The 26802-nt window shown below is 38.5% G+C and overlaps 1 protein-coding gene across 13 annotated transcripts in view; it reads left to right on the top strand.

Moving 5' to 3' along the window:
• Positions 1–26802, top strand: part of SLC15A2 (solute carrier family 15 member 2) — a 107456-nt gene that overhangs the window by 28276 nt on the left and 52378 nt on the right. For all 13 annotated transcript variants that reach the window (XR_015740812.1, XR_015740814.1, XR_015740813.1 and 10 more), the window contains exons 6-10: positions 12132–12222; positions 14630–14707; positions 19907–19989; positions 23744–23830; positions 25548–25637. Coding sequence is in view for 10 of the 13 variants with exons in the window: in XM_087920430.1 (XP_087776556.1) it covers positions 12132–12222; positions 14630–14707; positions 19907–19989; positions 23744–23830; positions 25548–25637 (429 nt within the window). In the remaining 3 variants the exon portion in view is untranslated. The remainder of the gene's footprint in view (positions 1–12131; positions 12223–14629; positions 14708–19906; positions 19990–23743; positions 23831–25547; positions 25638–26802) is intronic.

Below are 26802 nucleotides of genomic sequence, written 5' to 3'. Positions count from 1 at the left end.
GAGGGAATTATTTGTTTAGCAGAGTGATGGCATTCGGGGAAAAACTGTCCTTGTGTCTAGTTGTTCTGGTATGCAGTGCTCTATAGCATCATTTTGAGGGAAGGAGTTGAAACAGTTTATGTCCAGGATGTGAAAAGTCTGTAAATACACTGCTCAAAAAAATAAAGGGAACACTAAAACAACACAATGTAACTCCAAGTCAATCACACTTCTGTGAAATCAAATTGTCCACTTAGGTAGTAACACTGATTGACAATCAATTTCACATGCTGTTGTGCAAATGGAATAGACAACAGGTGGAAAGCACAGGCAGTTAGCAAGACATCCCCAATAAAGGAGTGGTTCTGCAGGTGGTGACCACAGACCACTTCTCAGTTCCTATGCTTTCTGGCTGATGGTTTGGTAATTTTTGAATGCTGGTGGTGCTGTCACTCTAGTGGTAGCATGAGACGGGGTGTACAACCCACACAAGTGGCACAGGTAGTGCAGCTCATCCAGGATGGCACATCAATGTGAGCTGTGGCAAGAAGGTTTGCTGTGTCTGTCAACATAGTGTCCAAAGCATGGAGGCACTACCAGGAGACAGGCCAGTACATTAGGAGACGTGGAGGAGGCCGTAGGAAGGCAACAACCCAGCATCAGGACTGCTACCTCTGCCTTTGTGCAAGGAGGGACAGGAGGAACACTGCCAGAGCCCTGCAAAATGACCTCCAGCGGGCCACAAACGTGCATGTGGCTGCTCAAATGGTCAGAAACAGACTCCATGAGGGTAGTATGGGGCCCGACGTCCACAGGTGGGGGTTGTGCTTGCAGCCCAACACCGTGCAGGATGTTTGGTATTTGCCAGAGAACACCAAAATTGGCAAATTCACCACTGGTGCCCTGTGCTCTTCACAGATGAAAGCAGGTTCACACTGAGCACATATGACAGACGTGACAGGGTCTGGAGACACCGTGGAGAATGTTCTGCTGCCTGCAACATCCTCCAGCATGACCGGTTTAGCAGTGGGTCAGTAATGGTGTGGGGTAGCATTTCTTTAGGGGGCCGCACAGCCCTCCATGTGCTCGCCAGAGGTAGCCTGACTGCCATTAGGTACCGAGATGAGATCCTCAGATCCCTTGTGAGACCATATGCTGGTGCGGTTGGCCCTGGGTTTCTCCTAATGCATGACAATGCTAGACCTCATGTGGCTGGAGTGTGTCAGCAGTTCCTGCAAGACGAAGGCATTGATGCTATGGACTGGCCTGCCCGTTCCCCAGACCTGAATCCAATTGAGCACATCTGGGACATCATGTCTCACTCCATCCATCAATGCCACGTTGCACCACAGACTGTCCAGGGGCTGGGGGATGCTTTAGTCCAGGTGTGGGAGGAGATCCCTCAGGAAAACATCCGCCACCTCATCAGGAGCATGCCCAGACATTGTAGGGAGGTCATACAGGCACATGGAGGCCACACACACTACTGAGCCTCATTTTGACTTGTTTTAAGGACATTACATCAAAGTTGGATCAACCTGTAGTGTCTTTTTCCACTTTAATTTTGAGTGTAACTCCAAATCCAGACCACCATCGGTTGCCAAATTTGATTTCCATTGATAATTTTTGTGTGATTTTGTTGTCAGCACATTCAACTATGTAATGAACAATGTATTTAATAAGAATATTTCATTCATTCAGAGCTAGGATGTCTTATTTTTGTGTTCCCTTTATTTTTTTGAGCAGTGTATTTTCACAGCCCGTTTTTTGACTCATGCAGTATACAGGTCCTCGATGGAAGGCAGGTTGGTAGTAATTGTTTTTTCTGCAGACATAGGAGAAGAATTCTAGATAGCCTGTCCCTTCCCTTTCTTTCTCTTTTTCTGTGCCTTCCTGTACATGGAAACTTGTATAGCCGCCCATCTCAAGTATACCCACATAAACATCTATACATATATGTCCATGAGTATATATGTATATGTATACAACATATGTATGCCTATGCATGTTTTCATTTCATTCAAGCCCAAGATATCTTAAGGAGTATACAATAATAGGATTTTAAAAAAAACAGACTCCAAACTCAGAAAAATCCAGATCTCAAGAAATCAAAGAGCAACTCAGTTTAGAAACAGCAGCTGAGTTACTGTTACATCTCATAAATAACCTTAAAATTAAATTCAAAACACCTGTTAGAACAAGCTGCATGGAAGATCAATAAAAGCCAGGTGTTTGAGAATTTATTTTTATCTTGCCTTTATCATTTTTATAAATAACTCAAGGCAGAGAAGATATACCTAATATTTTCTTCCTCTTCTTATTTTCACCACAACATCAACCTGGTGAGGTGAGTTGGGCTGAGAGAGAGTGACTGGCCCAAAGTCACCCAGCCACATTTCATGCCTAAGGTAGGACTATAATTCCCAGTCTTCTGGTTTGCAATCTAGTCCCTTAACCACTAGACATCAAATGCTGGAATTAGTCTCGTGCAAACTTCTCAAGATGTGCAAGAAAACCAGATAATTATCCTTCAGAGGAACTCTTTAGTGTCTTTTTAAAAGTGGATAACCCACAAACTCCACTGTTGTGCACCTCTTGCCTTCAAGAACCTTTTCCTTATATTTAAACAAAACATATATCCATTTCTCTGATCCTAGTTTCTGTGGTAATACAAATATACTGTAGATCTGACCATCCTCCACATGACACTGTTTTAATTACCAGTATCACTGAACACAAAATTTAGAAGAAAGTGTTAAAAAGAAATCATATTAGACAAATTGGGAACCTTGTATTAATTACAGCACAGTAACAACACCTGAGGGCTGAATCATTCTCATAAGTACAACATTTATGAACAATAATAATTATATTTTGTAATCATCCTTTAATTAATACATAATTGGATGTGATTATAATAGCAACAGCCCTTGTTTTCCAAATGCTTCACCAATTTCTGTCACATTAATCACTGATCTTCTCTGAGTGGTTAAATATTACCTTTTTTGACTATGCAGTTTGCCAATTGATTGCTAAAAGCTAATGCTTAAGCAGCCTGGTAGACTTTTGAATGTTCCCATCCAAATTCACAACCTCTGAGTGAAGAAACAGTTCCCTTTTTGGCAGATCAATATCACATGGCCTCTGCCTGAACCAATTATTCTTAACTAAAATGCACCAAGTTTAACCTTTTTTAATATTGGCAAAAAAATAATTAGAAGGAATTTATATTTTTTAAGAAATTAGAATGTGGTAGTACCTTTTCTCACTATAATACTAAAAAGTAATATGAATTCAATTTATTAGTCAGAAAATGTACTACCAGTCTTATTCTAATTCTCTTCAGGTCAAGAAATGTAAGTGCATTAGGCTCTGCATCGGGGTGGGTTTCAAATATCTTAACAACCGATTCTGTGGGCATGGCTTAATTTGTGGGTATGGCTTGGTGGTCACGTGACTGTCTGGGCATGACCAGCTCAATGTCACTCACATCAAGGGGTGCCTCACCTGGCCCCTCCCCTCCCAGCCATTCCTTGTCTCACCCAGCCTCAACTTATCTGTAAGTTCTGTAAAAATGTTCACCCTTTTTTGACTTTATTATCTACGTACTCTAGATGTACTTTCATGGACCACTGAAAGGAGGAAATGGCTCACATGCTTTGTCCAAGAGGGTGATAGGCAACAGGTTTTTAAGGGGCTGCCAGAAAGAGGGGTCTGTGGGCAATGTATTTTTCAAAGCACCAGAAAGCAAACAAGAAGCAATGGATGGAAACTGAACAATAAGAGAAGCAAACTAAGACTAAGGAGAAACTTCCTGACTGTGAGAACAATTAACTAATGGAACTGCCTGTCCCCAGAAGTTCTGGGTGCTCAATCACAAGAAATTTTTAAAAGACTGGACAGCCATTTCTCTGAAATGGTATAAGGTTTCCCCTAGAGTCCTTTCTAAGTGTTATTCTGTTATTCTGACACCTTTCCCAGGACCTCTACTCAGTGTTTGGCATCCTCTGTTTCCCTGCCTGAGCAGAAACAAGTGTATTTAATGCTCTGGAGTCTGGACTATAGACATTGAATGTTTGTAAACCCTGAAAAATATGTGGTTGCCCTAGGCAAAAAAAAGGGCAGTAAAATCACTTTAGGTGTAAAATATTAATATATGATAAATAATGGAACAATTAAAAATAATATAATATCTCTTTCTTTCTTTCTTTCTTTCTTTCTTTCTTTCTTTCTTTCTTTCTTTCTTTCTTTCTTTCTTTCTTTCTTTCTCTTTCTCCCCCCTCTCTTTCTTTCTTTCTTTTCTTGTTTCTCTCTCTTTCACACACACACCATACAGTCTCTCTCTCCCTTCCTTTCTATTTCTTTTTATTTATTTCTTCCTTTGTCTCTTTCTTTTTCTCCCTTTTCTCTTTCTTTCTCTTCCTTTCTTCCTCTTCCTTTCTTTGTCTCTTCCTTTTTTGTCTCCCTTCCTCTTTCTTTGTTTCTTTGTTTCTTCTCTCTCTCTCTCTCTCTCTCTCTCTCTCTCACACACACACACACACACACACACACACACGGTCTGGGACAAACTGAATGATCTGGTGAGATACAGTCAGCAGTGGGTGGAGGGAAAAAGAAGAAAGCAGGGGGATGGCATGTGACAGCAGTGGCAGTGGCAGGGCCGTGGAACACTCCCCCAGCCCTCCCAAAGCATCTCTGTGGGCGGTGGGTGGTGGGCAGCTGGCAGCAGGCGGCAGGTGGCAGGAGGCAGCAGGACTGTGGAGAACCAACCAGCCCTCCCAAAGCACCTCCATGAGCAGTGGGTGGCAGTGGTGGGGCTGTGGAGCACCCCCAAGCCCTCCCAAAACACCTCTGTAGGTAGCATGTTGTGGCAGCAGGGCCATAGAGCATCCCACAAGCCGTCCCAAAGCACCACTGCAGGTGGCAGGGAGTGGGTGGCAGTGGTGGCAGCAGTGCTCCAACCGGGAAGGCAGGGACCTGGCTGCCTCCCATAAGCAGTGCTGTCACAGCAGTGCCTTTCATTTTTCCCCTGGAAGAAGCGGGTCGAGGCAGCAGAGGTGGCGGAGGCACTGCAGCAACGGCACTGCTTACAGGAGGCAGCCGGGTCTGCCGCCCTACCAGTTGGAGTACTGCTGCCACAGCTCACTGCGCTGCAGCTGCCACATGGTAAGAGAGGGCTGGGAGAACGTTGTGTGGCATAGGTGGGCAGCTAGGTAGGCCCCAGCCAGTACTGCCACCATGATGGGGCCACACCGGTGGGGAAGCCAGCCAACTGAGCCTGGGGATGGGGGGGCAGGTGTCTGAACTATGGAGAATCATAACAACCAGTTCTACTGAACCAGTCCAAACTGGTAGAATCCCACCCCTGCTCTACATAGAGAAGAGGGGATTTTTGTCACTCATTCAGTTTCAACAAATAAAGTAAGATTAGAATGAATTGGAAAGCATCCTTCCCTGACTTGGTTCCCAAGACAAGTTGCATTAAAATGAATGCATTTCATATGGGTAGTTCACCTTTCTCCAATCTTCTAAAATAGATCGCAAGAAAGAGAAATCAATATATCTGAAAGTCACAACCATTGGGAAAAAGTTCTAAGAGTTACCTGACATCTAGAGGCAACCTAGTTAAGAAAGAATAGTGATCTATAGCAATCCTCCATAACCCAATATCTGGCCTTGGCTGTTCTAGCTAGTGTCTTCAAGATGTATTATGTTTCAATTTTCACAATCCCTATAATGCAGTCTGAGATTTTATGGAAATCAGCCAAGAAGGTACTAGAAAAAAAGTGGGGATAAATAAATGAAAACTGAAACCAATAGAATAACAGCAAGAAAAGTATCTTTTCCAAACTTCTCTTTCCATCCCTACCCATTTTGCCTAGGGACGATTAAGATTAAGACTGAATAAATCCAAAGGATGCCAAATTGGATAATGTTTAATATGGGTTACATTTGGTTATTATTAGCTTCAATTGCTGACCTGGTTTTTATGCAGATAAGTGGAATCATCACATGGAATTTTAACTCTCCTTGTTTCAGAGAATTTGGGGATAATTTAAACCTTTATATGCCAACTCATCATTCATCCAATTATTCAATATGGAGAGTGATGTGAAACTTCTATGCATTTGTTTCTGTTCATTCCGGCCTGGATCAGATAATTTAAATATAAATCTCTGACTTCCTCTGTTTTCTGCAAATGATTAAATGCAAACCACTCACTGAACCATGATAACATCACATTATATTCTTGCATGCACAAAAATAACTATTTGTGCAGCATTAAGATTATTTTTCATGGCGCAATATGGCCTCAATCCAAATACGGTTAGGCAAATAACTACAAAAAAAAAAAAAAATCAGTGAACATTTCTTCTGACATCAAGTTTAGGATGCTCAATTTTTGTCCCAAGTGGTATATTAGATATTTATAACCCAACTCCTATAGTCAAAAAGAATTCAAACATGTAGGGAAGCATATGAAGGTTGGTACTAGGGCAACTGAAAGTGACTTCAGTGTAGTTACATCTGCTTAGAAATGAATACTGGACATTTCTAATATCGCCACTCATTTTGAAGCCTAATAAGATGCCTAGCAAGTCAACAAGACAATGCAGCAAGTATCACTCTTTCAAAAGTTCAGTAGTTATTGTTGCAGTTTGAAGTTATGGGCTCCTTCATGTTGTGTGGACCTCAAACACGAGCATCTTCAAGCAAATTCTAAAAATCTCAAGGGATTTGATAATCCCTTGGTTCAGCCTTAGAAACAGGTAAGCAAACCAAGTATATAATTAAAACTTCAGGAGATAACTGAAAGCAAGTATTAAATCCTGCTGTCAGTCAGCTTAGTTTCAAACACCACAGGGCAGCTGCTGAAAAATAACAACTGCAAACAGTGTTCACTCAGACATGAGTATGAATGTAAGCAATCACTGCCTGAATATTCATAAGGTGTTTAGAATGACTTTGGGGTTGACCTATGTGGTACTATCAGTGGTACCTTTTTGGACATAGTGCACCTGGAAGGGCTGAAGGATAGGTGATCTGTGGGTAAAATGCTAAAACCAGCCAGATTCTGGAAAAAAATATTTACAATAGCATTTGCTTCCTAGCATTAGAGAATCACAATGAGACAAACACTTTTTAGAGTACATCAGTTTATTTTCATTTCCTATACTTGTCTATTTCTTCATGTACACATAATTAGTAAACCCCAAACCAAATAAAACTAAAATATGCTTGCTATATTTAGTTAGGTGCTAAAGTTTCAGTATACACTAAGTATACTGTGTACCTCTGACAGCGCAGGGTTTTTTCTTTCTATATTTGAGATAGAGGATAGGATTGAGCTTTTAATAGAAAATATCACACCACACTTAGTTATCAAGCTTATTTTATTTTTCCAAAAGAAAATTAGTTTAATTTTGTGGATCTCCATTCCTAACTGGTCCATCTCTTCTGGACAAAGACAGGCTGTATAGCTAATAATACTTCTGCAAACCGCAGAGGTATTGGTTGATATTTTAGATGAACAAGTGAGAGCAGCAGTAAAATATGGCAATTTAGCCTTGGTTTCTAATGACAGTTTTTTGGTATAAGTTTTTGAGATCAAGTCAGCCACATTTTCCAACAAGGGACAGGGAGAACATTTTTCCCCTGCCCTCCAGTCTCTCATGCTTATTGTCATGGCATTCATAGCTGCTGAATATGCTTACTCTACATTTTGATGGTCTGAAACTGAAAGAAATAATTGCTTTTCGCCGATGCCAGCATTCCTCTGTGCAAGCTAATAACTTACACTTGTTACCTAATGACCCCGTTTTGTTTGCAGTTTTGTAGCAGTCATCCTCCAAGTATGACATTGAAGACAGTGATTGTAATGAAAGCAGTCAGTTAATAACATAATGTAAAAATAGTTGTAAAAGCTATTCAGTAAAAGTAGAAGTAGCAACAAAACCCCTTTAACAAGAACTGTTTGGTTTCTTTCTAAAATCATCCAATGAAGGAGCCTGCCAGGAGAACAAACAGAAAGGGATTCTAGAGACCGTACCTGGTGATTAATATCCTTGTGTCTAGGTAGAGGTTGGAGCAGGAAGAGAAGAGAATTTGAGTGAGAAAGAAATCATTAAGTCAGTTCATATCACATGAAAGTAGGTACTTCTTCAATGTTTTGCTGATCAGTTCTACTGGAATAGTTCCCCTGAAATACTATAGATAAAAAAGAAGCTTAGGAACTAAAAGATGGAATTGCATATAGTACGTGGAGCAACCTGCAAGATTCAGTGGTTTCTGGGAATAAGGGACAGAAACCTAATGGCAGAACAATTTGTGATTTGCAACATTAGAATGATTTTTAAAAAATGTCTGCCCTAACACAGAGTACTAATAGCATAGGTTTCTTTCTCCATCTTTCATTACTATAAGCCAGCTGACTTCTGTACTGCATATGCCATTCTGATGCTGATTTTCAAAGATTATTTACATGGTTAGAAAGATACTAAAGAGATGGTTGTTTTTAAATAATTGCATTTTTATTTTAAGTTGCTAGTATTGGTTGCACATGGCTTTCACGGGATTGTTATCCTTGTCATATCTCACCCAGCAGGCAGGACTATATCCAAATAGATAAGTTTACAAGAATTCAGAACTGCTGATAGCATACTGATTCATTTTTGAGGGAAGGTTAGGAGGCCATAATCAAAAAATTCTGCTGATTCCTCTGTTCTTGACCTTGATCTGTACTCAGTCTTCAAATTCTTTTGCACCTCTTTCTTCTTCCTACCACATGTAACCTATTGGGGCCCTCTGTTGAACAAAAGGGTCAGTTTCCATTTCTACCTCGTTTTTGCAATAATCAGATTTGCTACCATGTTTTTCAGTGACTGTGTGAAAACTAACTCTGATAATCCTCTCACATTCTCAAGGCAGAGTATAAACAAGCTTTCCCCCCTCACTGTTAATTGATAGGCATGGCATTTTTATTTCATTCTGCATGGTTTCATGATTAAGATTAATTGTATCTACATTTAATGATCCTGTTTATGGATTATATATTTACCTATTGGTACACCTTCATCTGAAGGAATGCCTATCCCAAAACTGTCACTGACCTGTAATGAGAATATTTAATAAATGATTTTCTTAAGTCTCCATTTAATCTGTTCTTTCCTATTTTTTTGCATGCATGGATTAGCATAACAATTTCTTTAATTTTCCCCCATTTCCAAAGACCTCAGGAAATGTGAGTGGTATGAAAACCATATTTTCTTTTCAGGAATGAGCAGAGCATATAAAGCAATCCACTTACACATTGCCTAGTAATCAGATCTTTTCTATGTATTAGAAACCAGTGTGCATTAATATAATTCAAGCCATTTTACAATGTCAATGGGTTTCTAGTGTGATAAACCACAATGAGTGTTTTATTCCTTTATGCTATTTACATGATTAGGCAATTCTATTCATCTTCATACAGACAAGGAATATATTCCATCTGAAAGGATAAGAATAAGCCATTTGGCCTTGCTTTCTGATTCCTTCTGAATTTACTAAGAAAATCATTGGAACCGTCCTTCCTCAACTGTGCTACTGAATTGTTCAGTCCATATTATAAGCTGAGATACCACATAAGAATCTGGCTATTTTTATCATCATTTATTCTACTGGTGTAAAATCAATATCTTATTCATTTTTCATCACAACTTGTTCAAATGCAACCCATTTTTTCATTCGTAGTACTTTCATCTTACAGTTTACATATTCCATCCTGAAGATGACCACACACACAAAAAAAAAAACCCAGTGAAAGGGCTGCTGTCCATACATTCCTTCACATTTAGAACAAACTCCCCTTTGAGTGTAAAACTTTACGTAGCTAAAATAGCATCATCCACACATAGGAAGATGAAATTAGGAAGCTTCAAGGAATTACAGTGTTTCCAATTCAAATATTTAAAGGAAAATGCTTATAGCATTTCCTTCCTCTTTAAAACCGTACTACTAAGGGTCTTTTGCAGGATGGAATGTTACTAGCTCCTTATCTTTCTTCCTTCCCTGTTGAAGTCAAGGAATTATGGTGTGTCAGACTATGTGTGTGTCTGTGTGTGTATTCAGAATATTTATTTATTTTTATTGATTTGATTTGATTTGTCAATCGCTTACAAGATAATAGGTACAAGTATAAACATGAGTAAGAGTACAGAAATGGGTACAAATAAATGGGGACAATAGGACAGGGACGGTAGGCACGATTGTGCACTTATGCCCTTACAGACCACTTAGGAATGGGGTGAGGTCAGTAGTGGATAGTTTAAGGTTAAAGGAGTGGGGGTATCTACGTGTCCCTCAAAAGATTAAAATTAAATCGAATTGGACCAAATTTGATAAGGTGAGTGAAGCTGGCAAAAGACTATCAGATTCAAAAATGATGAAGAGAAAATGATGAAAAAGGAAAAGAGGGAAAAAAGATGAAGAGTGCTAACATCCAGATGATTGCAAAGAAATACAATCCTTCCATTCCACCCACCATCCAGTCTCAATTGTCAGTACCTATCCTTCCACCATACCTGCCCGCCAGCAGAACTGTTGAAGCTTCTTGGATGAGAAGCAAAACATTTTCTTCTTCTTCCTCAAGGGAAAAAGACTCCAGTTGCCTTTTGAATAACAAAAAAACACCTTTGAGGCAACGATTACATGGATGACTGAGAATATCCATAGACAGATGAAGAGAAAAACATTCTGGGGGTGGGTGGGTGGGTGGGGAGAAAATGCATCTTATGGGAAAGGAATTGAGCAGTGGCTTGGAATACTGCAAACAATTCCATTCTAAACCTGCCTTGCTCCTCTGTCCTGGTCCCATGACCCAAGACAGATATCTTATTAAAAAATCCAGCTTTCTTACTCTGCAGATTTTCTCTTTCTTGTTCACTTATGGAAAGGTGTGGCTTTGCAGCTTCCACTCTCTGTGATGTTTTTTCCTTTCTTCTGCATGAAAACATCTGCAATGAAATAATGATAAAGCTGGAGGGCAGAGAACTGATTGACAGATGATTTTTGTACACGCCCCTTGGTCGGCCAGTTGGGGACATTGTCAGTTCATGCAAAAGACTGAACATTGAAAGACAGCAGTATTGACGGGGGTACAAAAATGCCGGAAGGTTTGTGTGTGATGCCAGCGATTGTGCAAAAGTGCTTTAAATGTCATAAAGAGGATACAAAAATGAAAAGAAAATTAGAACTGAGAGGGTATAACATTTGATATTTTAAAAGCGAACATTGCCAGTCAGTCTACTGACTAACCAGCTCAAACACATATACATTGAATAAAATAAAATAATAAATTGAAATAATATTGCACACAGCAATTGCACACAGCAATATAATAAAATATAATAGAAATTGGATAAAATACAACTGTACCCAAAAGGACAGATATGCTGCAATATTTTTGATGTTGCAGACCCCAACTGTTAATTAACACATTAGCAATATTTCTTCCTGCTCCTGATAGCATAATTAAAAACAAATTAATCCCTTGAATTCATCTGGCAAAAATAGTGTTTGTTTTTATAAATTCCACTGAAATAAATGAACTAACAATTGCATGTAAATAGATTTATGAATGAGTTGTTGTTGATTCAAAATAGCTAAACTACTATTCAAGAGATTACAGCTGTGGTTGGTAATATCTTACCAATTATAGTTTCCCAGCAACAGTTGATTTTTTTTCCTTCTTACCATATTTATGAACATATAATGAGTTCTCAAGGACTGACTCGTTAGACTGATTCAATTAAAAAGCATGCATTGAATGAGTGGCTGCTACTCCTTGCAAATACATTCACCATGCAGCATTGCTCCTAGTTACTTCTGTGTATGTGTGTGTATATATCATGTATATCTATATATACACATTCATATACATGCATACATACATATGTACCCATGCCTCTATTTTAACTCAGCTTTTAAAAATGTAATCTCATGTTAATTTTATTTTTTAAAATTTATATCAATTTTTAAGATGTTTTGTCAGTATTTCGTATGATTACCATAATTCAGTAGGACTGTTGGAATCCTTTTTTATGAAAGCCATGCTTATCTTTTAAGATGTGCTATATTATCGGCCTGATGTGATTTCTGTCTTGTTTTAGGTCCAGGAAAGGAACAAGTTCTTCTCTGTTTTCTATCTTGCCATTAATGCAGGAAGCTTGATCTCCACTATTCTTACTCCTGTGCTAAGAGGTCAGTATTAGTTTACAATGACCAGGGGTAATGGAATTTAAAATACACCCTTGGGAAACAAGTTCAACTCAAATGCCGCAGATGCGTTCATAAATGTTTGAGCTCATAATGATTAGATGCATCCCCACGATGCCCATCTGCTTCTAACTTCTAATTTCTCTTATGAGTAAAGAGATTAAATGCTCCTTTGGAATAGCTTCAGTAGACTTATCGGGATTATCCCCCATTGTTTTGGAAGAACAGCAATTGTTATAATGTTCTTTAGAACATTGCAATCTTGGAATATATTCAAGAATATGACATCCACATACTACTTCTGTTATTTTAAAAGGAAAAGATTGCCACTGGCCCCTTGGTATTTTGATTGTTATATTTGTCTTCTTCCATATTTCCTTCTTCTTAGGAAAACAACACAGTTGTTCTCAGGCTGTCCCCTAAGCAATGACCAACTCCAGATGAATATAGTGGCAGCATATGGACCACGCTTTAAAATCCCAAGAATAAAGGCAGACTAGAGCTTTCCTTCCTATTTCACAGGGCAGTTCAACAAAATGTGTATAAATATTTTTTTTCTTATTTTCCCTCGGAACCGCTTTAACAGGCAGGATGGAATTTGAGGACCTGCTAATATTCTGTGTTTGTTCTAGTATACAGTAGAGGCATTCAGTTGGGCTAATATGGATTGGCTTTTGCGCCACACATTATGAGGGGAGAAAAAGACAGGCTTCTTACATCTACATTGATCATTGTCAGGCAAAATAAAAACAGTGGCATATTTTGGAATGGAATTAAGACATAGGATTTTTAAAAGTCTTTTTAAAAGAAAAACAAAAACAAAATGACCCTTATTTTCTCAGAAATTTGGCAGTTGTATGTGACCTTTCAGGTCACAGTACAGAGCAGCTTCAAATATCTCCTGCTGTAGATCAGAAGTAATCTGTTTGTAGAGCAGAACACTTCCTGCTTTGACTGTAAAAATTTTTGGCTCATCTTCTGGAAAGAGAAATAAATAAGCTCATATCAGGCATAAAACTGAACTTCAGACAGAGAAGCGACTCAGTAATTGTGATCAATATTTTATTAGCAATATTCTACCGGGTTGGTTGTGCAGCTGCGTCAGGATTTTGTTTTCATTTCTACTATTTTCTGTTGTGCAGAATATTTAACGGGGGTGGTAAAATCCAAGCTTTGTGAAGAATATGTCTCAATTTGGCCTGGGTGTGTGCACGCACATGCATATATTGTACCATACTGCAGAAGCAAACACCAGCATGTGGGATTATTTCAGTCCATTTTCTCTGTTGTAGCTTGCAAAAGAGGCTTCAACTTCAAAGCCTAATTAGCTGTTCTTTCCCCTATTCCACTTCAGAAATCCCTTTAGTAAAGTATATCCATGCACCCAGTGTTGCTGTTAGGTAAGCCTTCCCATAAACAAAACTGTGTAGCTTTCAGATCAAGCAGTTGGCTCAAATTTGGGTGTCATTTTCCAGCAGCATAATTTAGTTTCTTGACTCCTTTCCCTGCCCTGTGTTCTTGCGAATTGGACTGTTTTTTTCAAAAGTTAATGGGTCTTAGTCTTGCTTGATATGAAATATTAGGATTTTCAAAATGGAGATCTACTAGCAGGAAGATGCAGATAGAGTAGGTGTCAAAGAGAAAGCATTTACTCTCCCCGGTCCAATCTTATCACTATAACTATTCAGAGTGGATTTGTAACCTGTTGTCAGGTGACCAAAGAATTAGCATTCCAATTCTCTTAATCCTGGTCTGGCTCCTTAGTTTGAGCAATTCGTTTCTGTTCTCAGATTTTACTTAATTACATGTTTTGTCAGGGCCTCCTATAATGCAAAAAGCCAGTTTGCTGAGAACATGGCAAAAGCTGTGATTAGAATGCAGTATTTGCAGGCTAACTCTGCTCACTTCCAGGAGTTCGATTCTGACTCAGCCTTCCATCCTTCTGAGGTCAGTAAACCCCCAGATTGTTGGGGGAAATATGCTGATTCTGTAAACTGCTCAGAGAGGGTTGTAAAGCACTATGAAGCAGTATATAAGTCCAAATGGTATTGCTAAATGCTAGAGAAATCTGTGCACAGTTCATAAAGAATCATCATCATCATCCAATAGATGCTGCAATGGTATTTTGAAATTCCTTCAATTGCAGGCTCAACAGCCAGCATCTTTAAATCTCTAATACTTACAACAGGTACCATAAAAGTCAAAGAAGTTAAATTTAGGATGCCACTTTGTGTGGTCAAAGCTGAAATCAGTTCCAGTTGCATAGTGGTGAATTGATAATAGAGTGCATTCTGATCTCCAGGCACTTCCTCTTTCTACAATATAGCAGTGCAGGGAAAGGACAGAACAATCTTAACTTGTCAAAAGAATAACTTGTTTCTCATTTTCTTAGGGGGCGTGCAATGCTTCGGAGGGGACTGCTACGCTCTGGCTTTCGGGGTTCCCGCTGCTTTAATGATTGTAGCTCTTGGTGAGTAGCAGGTATAAAAGAGAGGGACTGAAAGAGACAAGAAAGGGGAGGGGGATCACAGGTCCTGCAAACAACTTAAAAGAGATGATGTTTCTTCTATTCACCAAGGAAGGAAATCTATGTGACACTCCTCCCTGCCCCAAAACTCCCTTTGTTTGGTTTTCCTGTACTGGAATTGCAAGGCAGAAATAAGGAGCTCGGAAGCTCTTTGTCTTCAAACAGCAGGGAAGTTCAATAAAAGTCCAATCATTTCCATTCTGAAGAAGCCTTTCTACTGATCTGTGATGTCTTTAATCCCCACGAACAACCACACACTTTTAACACACCCCAAGGGGGCTGCTTTTACAGGCAGCTTCAAAATAGATCTGGGTTAATAGCTTATTTTATAAAATGAAAATTACTTTTCCATCTTGCTCTGCATTGTCCAAAGAGGGGCGGTTATATGGGTTGCAGGCCACATACAGCTTCCTGGTTACATTTTCCTAGCCTGCCAAGATCATGTCACTGAAATTCATCGATAAAAATTCAGCATGATTTTAAGGGATTTTTTTTTAAAGAGCTACTCCCCAAACAGGGGCATAAAAGAACCTATTTCAGTGAAAATAGCTCCCTGAATACTCTCATAAATGAAAAAAGTCCAACAATTTGTCTTATGGAATATCTTTTTATTTTAGAGTCCTTTAGTAAAGTTTTTATAAGGTAATAATACAAAAAGAAACAAAAGTTAGAAAGGTAAAAAAAGAAGGAAGAGGGATGAAGAAAGAAAAAAGAAAGAAGGAAGGAAGGAAGGAAAAAGAAAGGAAAAAAAGGAAAAAGAGTAGTGTTTTCCAACTTTTTACAGCACAGTAGAATACACAAAAGTTACAATCTCAAGGTTTTGCTTTACATTTCTAAGCCTTTCAAACACCTCAATAACAACAAAACCATTCTAATCCTCAAAACCTAAAATCAAAGTTTCAGTTTTCAGTTTTGAGCAAACTGTCCAGAAGTGGTTTCCAAATAGAAAAAAAAAATCACACAGGTTCTTCTCTTTAATTACAGTCGGTGTTGCCATCTTTGCCAACTGCATCACCTTTACTGTCCATTCTTCCATTGTGAGAATTATTGTGTCGCTAATCTTTATGATGTACTTCAGATCATCCCGTAGCTCATGCAGCTTTCTAAATCATCCTTTTAAGGCCAAAGACAAAACAAAAATATCCCATAGGGAAATAAAAGGCTGATCCCTGCCTTACATGGCTTGAAAACAGTTTCTCACTGGGGGTTTTTCAGTTTGTTTTTTTAAAAAAACATGCTGCCTTTGTCTCTGTTAAAGAACTCATTTTTCTCCCATCTGTTAGCTCAGGTAGAACGCTTCTTTTCAAGAAGTCTGCACCACTCTTGGATCAGCTCCACACACCTGTGACCCCCCGTGCCAATGTTTCTCTTGGAAAGCTAGACTGATTTACTTTCTGCTGAACTGCAGTTCAGGACAAACTGCTCTGAAGGTGGTTTTCAGCTCAGTGTGCTGGAGCTTGGGGGATGCTTCGTTTCTCCTGCCAGCTCTTGAGCTTCAAATGTCCTAGCAGGGAATTCCTCTTGTTGCTAATGACAGACCTGAGGTACATTGTGTCTTGGCAGGGGAGTGCTCAGTCTACATAGGTACACTGGCTAGTGCCAATCCTAGCACAAATGAAGTGAAGTTGCATCATTTCGTAAACTGTACCAGGTGAACTCTATTATTCTCTGTCAGACTCTACCTGCTAACTAGTAAATGGCAAATGGCAAGTTCTGGAATTGGGATGTTTCCACCAAGGATGCAGTTGGTCAAGGCTTGATCACGCCTAAAGCTGTCCCTTACTTTCATGTTACTCTATGTACTCCATGTACACTCTATGTACTCTGTATGGAAATTGAATCAGTGCTTCTTATCAGGCATTAGCTGGGAGAGGGAGTCACTAGATTCCCCATCCTTCACCTAGCTAAGAGCTTCGGTGGCATGGTGGTTAGTGTGCAGTACTGCAAGCTACTTCTGCTGCAGCCAACTGCCTGCAATTTGGCAGATCGAATCCCACCAGGCTCAAAGTTGACTCAGCCTTCCATCCTTCCGAGGTGGGTAAAATGAGAACTCAGATTGTTGGGGGTAAGAGGCTGACTCTGTAAACTGCTTAGAGAGAGCTGTAAAGCACTGGGAAGCGGTATATAAGTCTAAGTGCTATTGCTGTTCACTGCTAATATAGGAAGTCCTTGACTTACAATCACAATTGAGCCCAAAGTTTCTGTTGCTAAGTGAGACATTTATGAAGTGAGTTTTTGCCCCATTTTACAAACTTTCTTGCCATGGTTGTTATGTGAATCGCTGTAATGGGCAACATGGTTGTTAAATGAATCTGAATTCCCCATTGACTTTGCCTGTCAGAAGGTTGCAAAAGGTGATCCCATGATCCCCAGAACACTGCAACCATCATAAACATGAGTCAGTTGCCAAACAACTGAATTTTGATCATGTGACCATGGAGATGTTGTAGTGGTTGTAAGTATGAAAAGTGGTCATAAATCAACTTTTTCACACATGTTGTCACTTCGAACAGTCACTAACTGAACTGTTTTAAGTCAAGGATTACCTGTACTTAATTGTCCTTCTGGTGAGTTTGTACTCATGTTGCTCAGCTCCGCAGAGGAAGCTAAGAGGAGTGTGAATTGGCCTGGGAGAGAATTTACGTCCTTTTCACTCCTTTTCTGCTGACACTTAGTTAAGCTGTTATTTGTGCGTCTTTTTCTCCACACAGGAGTGAGGCCTGTGATCAGCAAGATAAAGCTGAATGACATAAGCAAATAAGCTCAGAGTGAGTCAAGAGACAGCTGGGAAAGGTGGAAATCAAAACGCTGCTGAAAACAGCCAGTTATCTTCTTCTGCCACAGCTGTCTCATTTTCAGGGCAAATTGTCATTCTGTTTTAAGAATTCATTCCAACAACATACATAGTATTCATGGCTACCTAGGTTTATTCATTGTCCAAAGCGGCCTAATGGCAGAACTGGCCCCAAACAGTGATCAGCCTTTAAAAATCAAGACATACTGACAATAGCCATCCTAATCTTCCCTTATTTGTCCACAAAGGGCTATTATAGATCAGGGGTGTCAAACTGGCAGCCCGTGGTCCAGATGTGACATGTGCAGGCCACACCCACTCCAGCTCTGCAAATGGGGAAAATGTTGTGAAACATCATGTGACAGCAACGTGACGCTGTGAGTTTGACACCCGTGTTATAGACCATGTTGAGATGTACAAGTCACTCTTGTTGTCACAGTTATCAACAATGATGAAAAAGTAATTTTACAACCGATCCTCACATTTATGACTTTCATAAGTTATGACCTTGTTTTTATAACCCACCTGGAGTTACTATACCTTGAGTTCAGCAGCCATGTAATTTTTCTCAATAAATAAATAAGTTAGTTTAAAAAGGAAAGCTGAAGTAACATCATAGGCAAAGTCACAGTTTTATTTTGCAACCATTTCATTTAACAACAAAGTTGTTGGCTTCAGTTGTGGTTTGCTCACAGTGTTAACTCAGGGTTGCAAGTTTCTCTTCTCTGTCATGGTTGTTAGTCACCAAGTTTTCTCTGTATATTTTCCTATTTTTAAAAACAGCCACTAAACTTATGACATTTGGGCTTCTGGAAAGTCCAAATGTCCACCATGAAATCCTTTCAAATGGTCTCCAGGAAAAACACCTCAAGCCCTCTTTTGTCTGAGTTGACATGAAGTTCCCAAGTATATTCTTCGTATTCACAAGATCTTAGATCTGTTTTCTAACCTTCCAGATTGAGTTAAGAAAGGTATTATTTTGAATTTCTGAAGAACCAGTTGCTGTAGACCAGCCTTCCCATACTCTTCAGCGCTTCAGCTCATCAACCCCTTCATGAAATTTCAGACTGTTCATTGATACTCCCCTGCAAACATTATTCATATGGAAGTGATTTAATAAATACTATTTTAACTAACAGTACTAATAGTAACAACAGCATTGACCCCTTGGATAGTACCATATACCTTTGAGGATTGATTCTGACCACTTTGGAGAAAACTAGCATAGAAAGTTCTAAGTTAGAATGCCTAGTGATTAATCTGAGCAGTTTTTAGCATCTCCATGTTTCTATCAAGCTATACGGTTTGCATTAGGAAAAGGGTTTTGCCAATTGATAGATGGCTTAGCAGTGTTAGCAGTGGAAAATTGCTGATGTTACAGAAATGTTATTGCCATTTCCCTCCCTCCCTCGTCTTTTAAATGCCCCAAAGCTCCCTATTTAATAAGACATCTGTTTTGCGCTTAGTATTATTTTTAATTGGTTGTCATCTGATGAGTAGAACATAGAAATAGTCAAGGGAAACGTTGCCAGCAAATGCTGTCATTCCTTTTTAAAGTCTACCAATTAGTGAAATAGTTTTTATTGGATTGGGGTGGTAAATAAGCCCCATCAAGCAAACACATAAACAAATAGACAAATAAATTGGTAAATAAGGCAATCTTTCAGTGGTAATGGAGTGAGTATACACTATAGGATTTCAAATCACTCAGTTTAAATCTGAACATATCTTTTGGGGCTGGATCATACTAGTTCTCTCTAATATTGTGTCAAATTTACTTACTAAGGGAAAGAAATACAGATAGTCCTTGACTTATGACCATAATTGAGCCCAATATTTTGGTTGCTAAGTGAAACATTTGTTAAGTAAATTTTGCCCCATTTTCAAACAGTTGTTAAGTGAACTGCTGCAGTTATTATATTGGTAATACAGTTATTAAATGAATCTGGCTTCCCCATTGACTTTGCTTGTAAGGAAGTAACAAAAGATTATTGATTCCATGACCCAGGACTCTGTCACCATCATAAATATGAGTTGGTTGCCAAATGTCTGAATTTTGATCATGTGATCATGGGAATGCTGGAAGGGTTGTAAGTGTGAAAAATGGTCATAAGTCACTTTTTTAAAGTGCTGCTGTGACTTTGAACTAAATGAACTGTTGTAAGTCAAGGATTACCTGTATTTAGAACAGGAAAAGGGGTTTTGAGGCAGGAAATCAAAGAGGATAGCAAAAAGACTAGTGAAAACTCAGTGCACCTCATGGAAGAATTTTCTTAATTGCTACCAGTTATTGTTATATAAATTATATACGCCGGTTTCTATACTGAAATGACATTTTTTTTTCCTAGTTGTATTTATCTCTGGAAATAGACTTTACAAAAAGACTCCACCACAAGGAAATATCTTGCTGGAAGTTTGCAAGTGCATTGTAGTAAGTACTGTATGCTTTCCTTTTTTATGTACAAAATGTAAAAAAATTACTTTCTATTGCATGATCACATTTTTTAGGATTAAAAACACAAACATATTGAAAAAAACACATTGCTTTTCCAATGAAAATACATGCTTACTAAAGCCAACGGGACTTACTCTAGAAAAATATTGATAGGATTAGTGTTCTGAGAACTAAAATGAAACAACTTGCTGATTATGGTTTTATACATTTGTATAAGAATTAAAAGAAATTTTTGAACCCAGACACAAATGTATTCCTTTATTATCTGCAAATGTTCTAGTATGCCTTAGAAGTTACATTTCATTCTAATTGATAAGAGAGAGTTTGTGGGTGCATCTTAAGACTTTTGTTGTAGGTGTTTTAAAGTTCATTTATTATCATTTACAGTATTTGGTATTTAAAATGACAGGTGTATCGGCAGAGAATCAAAGAGATGACCTTGAGGGAAACAGGAAAGAAGCTTTACATAAGTACCAAGAAGGTTACATCATTCCTCAAATCCTGGGGAACAAGATAATGTTTAGAAGAAGCTTAGGCAGGCTCTTCCCTAATTTACTGGAATATAAGGAGAAAGGCAAGGCATTATCAGGTCTGGAAAAGCTGTTATTATACCTTATCTCAATAAAGTTCCATTCTAGTCTTCCTATGGAGCCTGTTTCCTCATCTGGGACAACCCAAAGGGCTTACAGTACAGTGGAGCCTCAGGTCATGGAAGCACGACCAACTGTGCATGCACGCAGGAAAAACAATGGTGCAGAAGGGGAAATCAGCGCGGAAAGGGAACCTTTCTGTGCTGATTTTGTTCGCCACCCAATTTTTGAATCATGACCCAATTAAAAAACCGGTTGGATTTTTTGTTCGCCACCCAATTTGGTCAAAAACAGGAGCGTTTTCCACCCGAGGTTCCATTATAATCTTCTTTTTCAATCTGCCTTCCCAATTATCTAGGACAGGGGTGTCAAACTCGTGTTGACATGGCAACATCATGTGATGTATCGGGACTTTTTTCCCCCTTTGCTAAACTGGGTGTGGGCGTAGCCAGCATGTGACACAACCCGCCTGAGGGCCACGAGTTTCACGGCCCTGATCTAGGATTACAATATTCAGCATTGTCAATTGGAACAGACTTCATCCATACTAGAGTTTATTACCAATTGGTAAAAAAAAAAAATATGCTATTGAAGTGGAGATATCTTTAAAGTTTATTTTTTAAAAATTAAAACTGATTAATGATTATTATACCTAGTTGCATGCATGTGCATAATAATACGTATATTGGCCCAGTTTATAAAAGGCTAGCATCTCTCTTGAATTCAGTTGTGGAATGGGAAGCCAGGGAGGTTTCAGATCATTATAGTAGATCTCTTGGGCAATGCAAGAATACCACATTTTGTCAATGAGACTGCCCCTACCCTGTCCTGCAGCCAATGAAACCATCACTTTCTCTTTCATTAGACCAATTTAGAAGGCTAAAAGAAAAAAAAAATGCAGGAAATATTTTTGAGACAACCTTAAACTATTGTAAACCTGCCTCTTGAATTTCTTAGCAAGTTCCCAATTTTGCATACTGCTGAGATATGGCAGCAAATCAAAATGGCAGAACCCAGCCAGGAGTGGGATGCACACGCAAAACATAGTCACCAAACCGGTAGTAACACCAGTTGAATCCCACCCCTGAACCCAGCTACATACTGTAGCTGGATTTCCTAGTTTTGCCTGTCACCAATGCCTGATAAGGCTTTCAGGGTCTTTCATTAGAGGAAAAGGCCTTGAGTAAATAACAGAGCGAAGTCTCTTAAAGCTGGAGTTTGAACTCCACCTCTGTAATATGGAGTTAATTAGTACACTCAGTTAAGTTGTTTTTTCCCAAGTGACACATACACTGAAATTATTTTCAGGTCAACACATGGAGATCAGGACCATGGCTGGAACATATGAACTCATTCACTTACTTTGATTATTCCTTCATTGTAGTCATCTGCATGGGTTTTTAATGACTTCATTAAAGTCACTTGCATGGGGTTTTTATATTAAAACTCCAAGGTCAATACCCAATTTCATCTAGGTGTGAGACATAATCCCAGTAGTTATTCATCCATCCCATTTGTTCATGTGACAATTTTGGTCAATTGATTTCTATGTACTGGGGCTACACCAGAGATTTTGGGTTATAATATTTGGTATATTGGTTCCTTCCCATCTGTCATCCTGTTTAGTATTACTGTACTGCGGCACTGAAGTCATAACAACAATTTACACTGCAAAGCACTTGGGGCTTTTTTAGAGTGAGGAGGAAAAAAGATTTACTCAAGGATGTGATTTCATCAACATTAATAAAATTCTGAATAGCGCAGAGGATGAAAAAAACCTCTCTTCCCCCCATTCCATTCCTATTTGTAAAGGATAATAGAACTCAAAGTCATTCAGTGAAATTGATGGGCTCTATATTCATTACAGACAAAAGGAAATATTTTCTCATACAATAGTTAATGGATGATTATTATATGAAGTTAATTAACACAATTCAGGTATACTCTTAATTTAAGATAGTTATATTTTAACAAATTGATATCTTAATAGAAGATGGACCATTTAAGTTGCTGTTCTTATCTGCCTATAGGGGAGCCAAAATAATTTAAATCACAGAGATTTGTGAGATATGCAGTAGATTAATCATCACAACTAAAAGGAACAATGAAAGATTTTGGAACTGGCAGTTTGACAAGTCTGACCAGGACCAGGCTGGGCAAATCAAGATTAGATATGAGAAAGATATATTTGATATATATTAGATATATTTGCTTCATTACTAACAAAAAGTTGAATTGTGAATCTTGTATGAATTTAGTATTTATGACAAATGCTTCTGTGTTCAGGGTGGAATCTTTTGTTTATAATTCATGATTCACATTTTTATAAAGCATACCTCTATGGTAAGATCTCATATTAGTTTATTTACTATGTCAAAATAGGTCCCGAAATAGCTATGCTGCCTTTATTTTTGAGGGTGGGCAGGCAGTTCTGGTCAGCTCCCAGGAAATAAATTAGAAAAAACCTTATAATTTAGATTTGTTTGGGTGCTATTGATGGATGTTGAATCCAGGATTCTATATATAATTGTCCCTCAAATAATGATGCTGTCAGCATTCCAAGTAATGCCCTCAAAGAAAGCAGAACTCTGAGGCAGGTAGATTACTCAAAGAACAAATTTCTTGGATACATCATATTGGCACAACTGGTGAAAACTGACTCTGAAAGTTCATGCAGTTTTCACCTAATTAAAAGAGAAAGTTTTCCCCCTTTCCCTAAGGCATTAGTCACATGATGCAATGGAAGTGTTGGCCAGTTGCTTGGTTACTTCGCTCCTCCTCTCCCAGCCACTTGTTAGAATGACCTTGGTTCCCACAGGAAAACCTTTTGTTTTGACTGCAAAACCCCAGTTAACTATTTTCCTCCCCCTCCGATCTAGTGGCAACCCTGAAGCCTGAAAGATGCCCCCAGCCAGGTTAGCTTCAGGGTTGACAGCTACATCTTCTGAAAGATGGCCAATAAAACAACAGGAAAGGTAGAACTTCATTTAAGACATATTTATAAAACCAGGAATAAGATGAAATACAAATCAGTGCAATAGACTTTAGCATTGGGGCAGTGGAAACAAGGCTTATATTGGAGGCTTATTGATATAACTCTAATCCATACATCTCCTTTAATTTTGTGCATTCCTCTTCAGTTTGCTTTGAGAAACCGAATGAGAAATCGTTCCCCAGAGATACCCAAAAGAGAGCATTGGCTAGACTGGGCATCAGAAAAATATTCAGTAAGTAAACATTTGCATTTCAATACATTGTATATACATGCTATAGGTTTCTTATTAAAATTAAACGAATAACACTATCAGTGATGGATCCTCCTGACTTAACATTTAGATCTGACAGAAGAATGCCCATCCTAAGTACCATTCAAGTGTCAGATCCCCTTGAGATCTGTTATGTATTAACTTTCTCTTCTTTCTTTAGCTAGGGAGAGGAACACAATCTGTGAGAAATACAATAATTTGCCCACTGAAGAAAAATCAAGCCCATTTCAGATATTATGTCTACCAGCATATCTGGGATGTAATACTCAATTTCTCCACCACAGTTATGTTTGTGCCAGCTTTATATGTTCCTCTCTGCACAGTGGAGAACTAAAATTTGCATTGCCTGTTTATCTAATTTCAAACTTACTTGCCTAAAATTTCTAAATCAACTGGGATCCATCAACTCAGGCTGCCTTTCGGAGTGTTTGAATTGTTCTCTTACCACCATTGCACTTAACAGAATTTTAAACAGAGCCAAATCTCTTTCACATTTGAGTGGGAATGCTCAAAAACTGACAGGTGGTAGGCTACACAAAAACATGGGCTTGTTTTTTAAAATCCTAGGAAAAGATAATGGCAAGCTGCTTCCATATGGCTGCCACAAAATCCAGAGCAATTTTGTCCTTGTTACAAATAAACTAAATCCGTTCATAGTCTCATGCTTTCCAATCTTTTTTTCCTTTAACATCATTAAATGCTATTAGTGGATGGATAATCTTCTGCCCAGTGACTGGAGACCAATTTCCTACTCTCTATGATAGCTTCTTACTCACATCTACACAAATGCACACACATACACAGTTTTGTCACTAGTATAGCCATGCCACACGTATAACCATATTACACCCCTTAATTTCTTTTATGAGACGGATGGTCAGACCAAGTTTCACTTTTCAGTTACTTAAGAGGTAGTTACAAATTAAGGATCTAAAGTTTAGGAAGGGATTACAGATTTTAGCATTCTAATCTCAGGCAAGAGCAAGGAGAGAAAGAAACAGGACCTGGCAAAATATCTCTTTAACAAAGCCTCCCAACTGAAGCGGCTTCCAATTTTATTAATTCATCTAATAGATTGCTAAGGCTGCCACATTTGTTAAGCCAAAGGATTGTAACATCAACACAGATAAGAAAAGGAAAAACAAAACAATCACAGCAATAAAAACACCATGCCAGAGGAAAATAGCTTCCAGAAATTTCACCATTTCTTGTATTTTTCCTCTAGTCTCTCAGGCAAGGTTAAGTAGAGAAGGAAGACCAAAGAATTGGAAAATCCATTGGCTGATTTATCCCCCAAAGATTATCCCCCTGCATGTCTCCCTTTTCAAAATATCCTTTGGAGCTGCAACACCTTGTGATTCATGCCATATTAGTCTACAGAAGTGAATTCCAGAATAAATGTGTGATGTCTTTACTGTCACAGGTCACCATAGGTACTCCTTGGAAATATTTTAATTCATCCTGCTTTCTGTATATTCACATTGTTTATGCTAGAATTGCTCTCATAGAAGATGACTATGCTGTTATGCAGATACAGTTACCAAACAGAATGCTGCATGTACTGACAGCTTCCTCTCTTTTCATCATTCATCTTCTATACCTTGTGTCTCAACATCTAAACAGGCTTTGAACACCAAGTTATAATATTTATAAGATGGATTTGTATTTCCTTCCATAGAACCAGTTGATCACAGAAGTTAAAATGGTGACACGGGTCCTTTTCCTCTTTATCCCATTACCAATGTTCTGGGCACTCTTTGAGCAACAGGTAATGAACACCAATAGTAAGAAACATTTTACTATACCCACTAGTTCTGATTTTAAGACACAAAAACTGGGTATATCCTATTATGCTGTACCACAATACCAATGCTGGGATTCAAATTTTTTTACTACCGGTTCTGTGGCCGTGGCTTGGTGGACGTGGCAGGGGAAGGATACTGTAAAATCTCCAGTCAGAGATGGTATTTGCCGGTTCTCCGAACTACTCAAAATTTCTACTACCGGTTCTCCAGAACTGGTCAGAACCTGCTGAATACCACCTCTGCACAGTACACTAAATTGGATTGTGTTTTTCCTACTTCAATATGTTGTGGGAATCTGGCCATCATAGTATGTTGCATGAACCGGTCATCGTTTTAAGGCATTCAGTGAATTATTTGTTTGTTTGTTTGTTTGTAGCATGTTATGCAAACCTAGCAACTGTGTTTTCTTAATTCAGCTTTAAGTTTTCAGAGTTACCTGAATCCAACTAGTAAATTACTGTCATGGCTAACTGCCACTAAGACACACATTTGTGTCAATAACATTGAGATGCTTTGTTTATGGAAATATTTATTTTAATTTTGAAGGGCAGTTGCAATGGAGGTGACCATTTAAATCAAACACTGTAAATGTCCACACTAATCCTAATGATAGACATGAAAGCCAGCTGAATGACTTTGGGCCAGTCACCCTCTCTCACCCCAACTCACAGGGTTGTTGTTGTGGGGAAAATTTAAGGAGGAAGGTGTGTTGGCTATGTTTACCACCTTGAGTTATTTGTAAAATTATTAAAGGCAGGATACAAATAAATAAATGGAGAAATATAAGATGCTATCAATATATTCTTTATATTCAATTTATTTATTAGATTGATTCAGAAAGAGAATTGTACTTATTGCTGCTCTCATATTGCTAATTTTTGCCCTGATTATAGAATAAAATTGATTTCAAACTGAGAATTCTTTTATGTTAGCAAATTATGTACATGGTACTTCTGTGAAGGATACATGAATATGTGAAGACTGATAACCGAAATGGTGCCATGCCAAAATATAAAAAAGGGAAATAAATGATCAAAGAACCAATCTAGTTTATTGAGACAAGAAAGCATTTGCCTGAATGAGTAATATTAATTCCAAATGATCACATCTATATCAAGAATTGGGTAA

This window comes from Pseudonaja textilis, chromosome 1 (assembly GCF_049901715.1).
Source record: "Pseudonaja textilis isolate UNSWEBS1 chromosome 1, rPseTex1.2, whole genome shotgun sequence".
In the NCBI taxonomy this organism is placed as follows: domain Eukaryota; kingdom Metazoa; phylum Chordata; class Lepidosauria; order Squamata; family Elapidae; genus Pseudonaja; species Pseudonaja textilis.
The sequence above is the reverse complement of the archived record's forward strand: the minus strand, read 5'-3'. Positions and strand labels throughout refer to the sequence as shown.